The sequence below is a fragment of the Chrysochloris asiatica genome, unplaced genomic scaffold (genome assembly GCF_000296735.1).
Source record: "Chrysochloris asiatica unplaced genomic scaffold, ChrAsi1.0 scaffold00105, whole genome shotgun sequence".
Taxonomy (NCBI): Eukaryota; Metazoa; Chordata; class Mammalia; order Afrosoricida; family Chrysochloridae; genus Chrysochloris; species Chrysochloris asiatica.
In genome coordinates this window covers 10539210-10547770 of record NW_006408623.1, presented here as the reverse complement: position 1 = coordinate 10547770, position 8561 = coordinate 10539210, and the positions used below count along the sequence as shown (strand labels likewise).

Sequence of the window (8561 nt, the reverse complement as noted above, 5' to 3'; positions counted from 1 at the left end):
GACGCTCGTAGCCCCGCCCCCAGCCTCAATTCCTCCTCCTGACTCAGTCCCCCTCCCGGGCCCTCGTAGCCCCATAGCCCCGCCCCCAGCCTCGGTCCCCCCTCCCGGGCCCTCGTAGCCCCGCCCCCAGCCTCAATGCCTCCTCCTGACTCAGTCTCCCTCCCGCGCCCTCATAGCCCCGCCCCCAATCTCAGTCCCCTTCCCAGGCCCTAGTACTCCGCCCCTAGCCTCAGTTCCGTTTCTAGCCTCGGTCTCGTCTGACCACCCCCGGTCCGGGCCCTGGTAGCTCCGCCCCCTGCCTCAATTCCGCCTCCTGCGTCGCTTCCTCTCCCGGGCCCTCGTAGCCCCGCCCCCAATCCGGAGTTCGTCCCTCCATGTTCTCGCGATACTTGGTTTATAGGCGGTACGAGCCCTGAATGGCGCAGCCAAGGGGCGGCTCCGCGGGGAGGTGCCGCGGGGAATAGTTGACCGGACTGTACCATGGCCGCCCTGCGTGTCCTGCTGCCCCGCGTGTGCGGCCCGCTGCGGCCCCGGGCCGGCTGCCCGGAAGTGCGCTCCTTCGCCTCAGGTGAGCCTGGACGGGCGGTCCCGCGCACCCCCTGCCTGACCCCTACCTCCATCTGACCCTGGACCCTCGGTCTGCACCCACGATCCGGCCTGAGCCCGCCGTCCTCCCAGCGTCCCAAGCGCACTGAGCCAGGTGGGGTCACGTCCGCCTGCGGCCACTTGAGCGTTCATCCGTGAACTTGAGGCCGATCCCTCCACGTGCCTTGAGTGATTTTCAGAGCAGTGCCTTACGAGACGGAAGCCCGTTTTCCAAGTTCGTATTCTGCACGTCCTGCCGCCTTTAGCCCACCTGTGACGGTCCAGTCCGGTGCCCGAGGGACCTTGGTCAGTCCCAGCTGCGAAATACCGCGCGCAGCTCTGAGCCCCCCGCCTCCCATGCAGTGGTCATCTGCTGGCTTTATGGGACAGGAGCTTTGCAGACGTCCTTTCAGCAGGTCCACACACACTTTTGGACGGTACCGCTGTCCCTGGGATACCCCGCACTAACCAGCCCCAGGACACTCAGCTACCCCCTCCAGCCTACGCCACTGGTCAGAGCCCTCCAGACCCATGGAGCAGGACGGCCGGGCCTGAGCTGAGCCTGGGCACTTTGACCTAACCCTCAGGGGAAAGCTGCTCCAGGCAGAGCCTGTGTGGTCACCCGTGTGAACAGGCGCCCCTCTGTCCCGCCTCCTCCTCCTCCCAGGTACCCATTTCGAGTACATCGTCACCGAGAAGAAGGGGAAGAGTAACAACGTGGGGCTGATCCGCCTGAACCGGCCCAAGGCGCTCAACGCACTGTGCAACGGCTTGGTGATGGAGTTGAACCAGGCACTGGAGGCCTTTGAGGGGGACCCAGCCGTGGGGGCCATTGTCCTCACTGGCGGGGAGAAGGCCTTTGCAGGTGGGTAGAGGGGAGGGTGGCCCTGCCTTGATGTGGCCTGGGAGATTATGGGTGCCTGGTGACAGTGTGCAAAGGCCCACTGGTACGTACAGCCTTGGCACACTGCCGACTCTCAGTATGCCCACCTCTGTCCAGGCCTATGTGGCCGGCTGACTCCACCAACAGTCACACCACATTCCCTCGGTTACACCCAGATCACGTGTTGCCCGTATCCAGCTGCATGCCCTGTGGCAAGTCCCCCCTTGTTGCACGCGGTTGCCGGGCATTCGCCGTGTGAGCTAGACGTGCCTGCTTCTTTGTAGCGGGAGCCGACATCAAGGAGATGCAAAATCGCACTTTCCAGGACTGCTACTCAGGAGGCTTCCTGAGCCACTGGGATAGACTGGCCCGCTCCAGGAAACCAGTGATCGCTGCCGTCAACGGCTATGCAGTGAGTGTCCCCTCGGAGCCCATGCATGTGCACCAGGATTTTCTGTTAAACACCTCAAGTGCTCGTCTCCCCCCAGATGGTCCCAAGAGCCCAGTGCATTTCTGCATCTGCTCCCTCTGGCCCCCAGAAGGCACTAGCCCCCGACCATGCTGAGCTCTTCTGCACAGTTTGGGTGGCGTTTGGGCCAAGGTGCCCTGTAAACGCGCTTGCTCCCATTTAGGGCTCAGTGTTCTCTGGTGTTTTGGTCTGGTCCCAGGAAAGCAATCTGTGTAAGTCCAAATTTTAGGGGGTCTGTGTGGTCATGAGGGGCCATGTGGTCCTCAGTGAGGTAGCTCCCGTGTAACCACCCTGCCTGTTAGTCCTGCCCTGCTTTGCTTCGTCTCAACAGAACCCTTACACTGCCTGAGTGAGCGCCGTTCTGTCTACAGCTAGGCGGGGGCTGCGAGCTGGCCATGATGTGCGACATCATCTATGCAGGGGAGAAGGCACAGTTTGGACAACCCGAGATCCTCCTGGGAACCATCCCAGGTGAGAGCCGGCTGACCTCTCAGCTGGAGGGGTGGGCAGGGTGGTGGGGATTAGCAGGCTGAGTCCTCGTTCCAGGGGCTGTGGGGGTCACCCCTGCTGCTCTGGGTATGAGGGCAAGCATTTGTGCAGGGTCTGACTCTTCCCTAGGAGCTGCTGGAAGGAGCCCAGTGCCTCGGAGGGAGGGGAGAGGTGCAGGGACGCCTAGAGGCTTCTAGAAAGTACATAAGCGGGAGAATGGCTGCTGGTCTGGGGCTTGGATCCTGAAGCAATGTTTGGGTGTAGGAGGGATGCCAGGCTGGGGAGAGCTTGGTCGCAGACCCCATCTTCATTGTCCAGAACTACCTCTAACTGTGGGGTCCTTTCAGGTGCGGGGGGCACCCAGAGGCTCACACGGGCTGTCGGGAAGTCGCTGGCAATGGAGATGGTTCTCACCGGTGACCGGATCTCAGCCCAGGAAGCCAAGCAGGCAGGTGCGGCTGCAGCGGTTTAGAGGGGGGACTGCTCAGTACTCCAGAAACAAGGGCCGGCTGCCATCGTGTTGAAATAGCTTACACACCCGGGAGTAACTAAAGCAGGTGTGAAAATGGCTGGTATCTCCGCTCTCCAGTGCTGTGCACATTGGTGGCTTTAAGAAACAGAACTGTGTTCTCTCATGTTTTAGGAAGCTAAAAGTCCTCGTTCAAAGTGCCAGCACTGGAGAAGGTCCTTGTCTCTTTCCAGCTTCCCTTGGCGATCTCCAGGTGTCTTGGCATTACTGTTTCCTTGGATCTAGGAGCTCCACAGTATAGGGACTCCGGGTGCACAGAACACCCTCCGCTCCTGAGATTTCTTTCTTGATGGCCATAGGTCCCTCTGTTTCTGCTCACTTCTCTCTCCTTTATCTTAAAAGACTCAAGATACAGCCTAATCCTGTGATTGCATCCGCCCTCAACAAAAGCACAGAAATGAGAAATTCCAGCACACGACAGTTAGGTCAGATCAGGGCTGATCACAGCAGACCACATTACAGGGGAGGTGAGGATGTTATGTTAGCTGTCACGGGGAATTAGTATGTTGCTGTGGGTCGGAACCGACTCGACGGCACTTAACAATCACTGCTAAACAACGGAGGAGCCTGGCCCCAGTCTAGTTAACACAGAGCTGTCACACCAGGGGAAAGAGAGTCAAGATCAGCAATCTAAGACTATTGCTTCTGGGGCAGAGGTCAGACATACTTTCACCCTCTAACCTTTCCAACAGTTCTGACACCAGCCGTCCCGCCCACAGTACTCTCTGCTCTTGTGTGGGTTCATTAACTATTGCAGCAGCCACACAGATCTCACGGACCTTACTCACACTGAGGTGTTTACTAGGGAAATAGCAGGTTACTGTCCAGGATCAGCCATGCCCACAGGTAGACTGGGCTGACCCAACCTCTGCCCTACCCTGGCAAGTGTCAAAACAACTCTAGCCTTTCCAACAAGTGCCTGGAGGCACCCATTCCACCAGTAAGCCCAAGGTCACTGGGCTTTCTTGCTCCATGGGTTGGTGAGCCTAGCTCTGCCAGGGGCCCTGAGGTGCTCTACTCAGCCAACAGTGCTCAGCTTTTTCACTCCATGGGTCAGGAAGGCCGCTGCACCATCCCCTACTGCTCTCCTTGTTCCGCTACCTCTGCCGCTGCGTCTCATCTCTGATGTTGTAGCTCTCTGTCTCCTGGGTCTAGAAGGTTCCCAGCACCGGGACCCTTGGGTCCAGAGGACATGCTCCACTCCTGTCCCTCGGCCTGCTTCTGGGATGGCTCCGAGCAGGACGGCAAAACCGTCCAGTGCCTTGGTGGGCCACAGGTACCTCCTTTGCAGTCTCCCAGTCATTTGGTGGCAGTTACAAAGACGGTAACTAGAAGGGCTGTATGAAGCCACTCACAGCACCTTGTCCCATTGAAAACCCTCGACTGAGGTGCTGCTAGAAATGAAAGCAAAAATTTTATTGGAGGAATGATTTAAGTATGTTTGCAGGGCGTGGGGGATCTCATGTGTTCTGCCTTTCAGGGGAAGCAGTAAGATATTTATGAGGCAAAGCAAACAAAAGTGAAGGGTTTTACACCAAAGGGATGTGTGGGGGTGGGGAAATCTCAAAGGGCTGAGCGACCACATCTTTCCTGACACCAGGTTCTAGCCCAACTTGAATTTATTCTCTTGATGCAAGTTGACTGCATGTTTATAAAGCAAGTAGTTAAACATGTTTGATGTGGGGTTTTAGTGATCGATTATCGGTGAGGTCACTTCTAGTTGTAACTCTTGAGAAGTAAAGGCAAGCAGTTTGTGTAGGCCGGGAGGGAAATGAAATCAGCGCTAATCTGAAGTCTGAAATGTCAGCATTGCCTGTTGGCTCTGAGAGCGTGAGCCAGGACTCAGGTGGTTCCCTGGGTGAGTTGGCTCATGGTCGTTAAAATGGCGACTTTTTTCACAAGTTAGAGCTGGCCCAACCTCTGCATTCTTTATGTTGAAAACAGTCCATTTTGACAGCTGGGATCTGCTTCTTTTGTTTTTCACCATAAACTTAGTCTTTACCTACAAATTTGCAAAGAACTAGCAGAAGTACAGTGAAAAACTCTCAACACATGGAATTTAATTGGGGAGTTAGGATGTGGAAGTAAGAATTAGTATATACAGATCTTGACTTAAAAGGAGTCCTGGTGTGGCGCTGGGGGCTAATACGCTGGACTGCAAAGTTGGTGGTTCAAGCCCATCAGGCGCTCCTTGGAAACCCTATCCAGGGTCAGAACTAACTTGATGGCACTTAACAACAACATCTTGACTTAAAAGGTAATTTCTTGGTTCTAAGTGCATTTAAAATCATCAGTTCTATTCCCTAATGTGCTGCTGCTGATCAAGGGACCTTGTCGCGGGCCAACTGCACAGCATTCTTAGATCCGCCGTACAGCTCTCTCTCTCTCCTTTTTCTTTTTTTGTCCCCTCCCCCTTTACCTTTTTTTTATTTGTAGGAAAGTTCCCAATGATTTGTCCTAATAAGAAAATATAGAGATTGTTTCCCTTCTAATACATGAAAAAAAAGAAAGCAATTTCCTTTTTTTCCCTTCTTTTTCCTTCCTTTTAAACTACCTTCCATCTCTGTCATCCAAGCTAGCACGTGTCTGCACTGGACCTAGTAAACAGTTCTCTTTGCCCTCACAGCCCCGGTAGCCATCACAGAAAGCTTATTATAAAATGACAAGTTTCTCTTTACATTTTACAGTAATTGTTATTGTCAGGTGCCATCAGGTCAGTCCCAACTCGTAGCAATCCTATGTAGGACTTCCAGGGAATGGCTTGGTGGGGTTGAACTGCCAACCTTGTGCTTAGCAGTCCAGTGCTTATCCTACAGCGCCACACCTGTATTTACAGTAGTGGTCTCATATGATTTCTGTCCCTTTGCAACTAAGGTCACTCAGCATAATAGCCTCCAAGTTCCTCCATGTGATTCTTCAGCGTTCCAGAATATTCCATTATGTGGCTGCACCAAAGTTTGTTCAACCATTCCTCTGCTGATGGCTCGCTAGCCTGTCTCCATCTCTTTGCTCTTGCGTCTCGGTTCTTTGTTAATTGAGGATATATCCCAGAGTGGAAAGGTTGCTGAGTCATACGGTATTTCTAAAAATCTTGGCTCTTGCCACCTTTGTTTTTCAAACACTAACACTTTGACAAAAAAAACAAAACGGAATGGTTTCTTTAGAAAAGCAGAAATGGAAATTTTCGTTTAAATCAAAATTGAGTTTCTAATTTGGATCTGAAGTCACCCAGTTCAGATGCCAGCATGTCTGTTTTAGGTTTTTGTTTTTAATTTTCAGGTATTTTCATGTATTCTGAGAAATACATTTAATGGAAACATCCCTTAATTGGAGAGGGGTACAGTTAGGTCTGGAGTATTGGTGTTGTGCTGTAGGATAAGCACTGGACTGCTAACCTAAGACGAGCGGTGCTGCAAATCCACTGGCTGCTCCTTGAAAACCGTATACGACACTGAGTCGAAGTCCAGTCAACATACTTCACAACAATAGTTAGGGTCTCATCAAGACAGCCTTTCCAGAAGCTACCTCGGTGTCCTCAACATGTCTGTGTAGCCAACATTATGGGTCAAGTATGAATTGGAATTGACTTACCAGCAGTAGGGCTGACTTTGGGGTTTCATAGGTCATATGTGAGCTGTTACATTGAAATCTCTAACAGAAATCTCAGAAACACACTACATTTTTAGGTCCCATTCAGAATTGACAACCCTCCTCATCCTTCCCTCTAACCAGAACTGAATGACTGCACACAGATTCCCCACCGAGAACACAGCTCCCTTTGGGGTGTGGCTATTAGTCAGCCATCAACTTAGGCTCCTCAGAATTGGTATGTTGGTATGTTAGTTGCTGCCTAGTTAAATCCAACTCATGGTGACCCCAATGTGGAGCACCTCTGTTTTTAAGATTCACACCACAAGGTTCAGGAGAAAACAAGTCCGCTTCCATCTCCCAGGCCCACTGAGCGATGCCTGCTCTTCTCACTGCCCATCTCTCTGTCTTCACGGCATGCAGCCTCTCTGGATGCCCGCAGGATGCCGGGATGAATCTGGGCTCTCGGGCCCTGATAACCCAGAGCTGGCTCCACATACCTGCCACCTTCTTGTATTTCAGGTCTTGTAAGCAAGATTTTTCCTGTTGAGACCCTAGTTGAAGAAGCCATCCAATGTGCAGAAAAAATTGCCAACAATTCAAAAATTGTGGCAGCAATGGCCAAGGAATCGGTGAATGCAGGTAGGGTGGAGGAGGGAGGACCTCACCAAGCAGGTCTGGCACTTGAGCTCAGCCTGGGGCGGGCCTGGGTCAGAGTCTCCATTGACAAGCATTGCAGATGTGCTGTGTGTGTCCCTTTGTCCCAGGACCCAAGAACCAGCGTTTTAAAGCCATCTTGACACGAGCATGTAGGGACAGAGTACACACGCTTCCGTCATTCTGACAGGGAAGGGATCAGACCTGCCCCATCCCAGAACAGCTTGGGTTTTAATCTAGCTTTCATTCTTCCATTTGAAACATCTTGTGTGCCTGGTGTCCACTGTTGGAAGGCCCGGGGGCTTTGGGAGAGGAGTGTCTCCTCAGACCAGTTCCTTAACCATTGAGTCTGCTTATTTGCAAGAAAGACCTTAAGTTGGAGTTCGTACTTGTGAAGTCCTGTGCATAGTGGATATTTAATATGCAGGCGCTGCTGTTTCCAGTAACGTCATGGTTAAAAGCTATCAAGTCGATTCTGACTCATACCAGTCCTGTAGCGTAGAGAGGAAGCGCTCAGGATTTCCACAAGTGTAAATCTTCATGGGAGCAGATAGCCCATCTCCCTTCCACAGAGCAGTTGCTGGTTAACCCCAGTGAGCCACCAGGTCTTCTTACCATGGCTCACTTCTGGTCCAGTAGAATAAATGACTCCACATTTTCCTGAACAGCCATGTATCCCAGAAGGAGGGCCCCAGGTGAATGAGGAGTCTTTTACCCAGAACCTTCTCAGTCTGGACCAGTCTGTCCCATGGCCTCAGAGAAGACGTCAGGGAGATGCAGGCAGCTTGGGTTTGAGGCCCTTTCAGGCTGGGAAGGGGCGGAGAATCGAGTAAGGCAGAGAAGTATGAGCAGGAACGGACTTGCTGACGGCTGGACATCACAGTGAAATGAAAGTACGTGTGATGGAGCCGGGGAGGACTGTCACCTTGAAAAAGGTCCAGATTCCCACATCTCAGTTCCTAACTCCCAGGTTTTCTTTTTCAGCTTTTGAAATGACATTAACAGAAGGAAATAAACTAGAGAAGAAACTCTTTTATTCAACATTTGCCACTGTGAGTAAACAGCATTATGCTGGGAATCCCAGCTCTCCCCTTGTGAAGCTGCTAGGCACCTTCTCTCAGACTTTCTCGGGCTGGAACTGTCCGTCCCTCCCTATCGGGTCAGGGTTGTTCTGCTAGCGTCTTGGCGTTAGCACACGGTCCTGCTCGAGGGGTCCAAAAGTGGAAGCACCCCCAAAGGGCTCATGAAATCGCATCCTCAGTGGGCTCCTTCGTGTAAAATGCAAGTCATTTTACCCATGATTTTTCTAGAACGTACCAGTTATTTGGAATCCTGGTGTGATGCTGTAGAATCAGCACTTG

At 52.5% G+C, this 8561-nt stretch overlaps 1 protein-coding gene across 1 annotated transcript in view; it reads left to right on the top strand.

The window, feature by feature from the left end:
• The first annotated feature begins 480 nt into the window (after nucleotides 1–480).
• ECHS1 (enoyl CoA hydratase, short chain, 1, mitochondrial) overlaps nucleotides 481–8561 on the top strand; it is an 11810-nt gene continuing 3729 nt past the window's right edge. The window contains exons 1-7 of the mRNA XM_006867490.1: nucleotides 481–568; nucleotides 1253–1450; nucleotides 1753–1880; nucleotides 2309–2408; nucleotides 2774–2878; nucleotides 7066–7185; nucleotides 8185–8252. Coding sequence (XP_006867552.1) covers nucleotides 481–568; nucleotides 1253–1450; nucleotides 1753–1880; nucleotides 2309–2408; nucleotides 2774–2878; nucleotides 7066–7185; nucleotides 8185–8252 — 807 coding nt within the window. The remainder of the gene's footprint in view (nucleotides 569–1252; nucleotides 1451–1752; nucleotides 1881–2308; nucleotides 2409–2773; nucleotides 2879–7065; nucleotides 7186–8184; nucleotides 8253–8561) is intronic.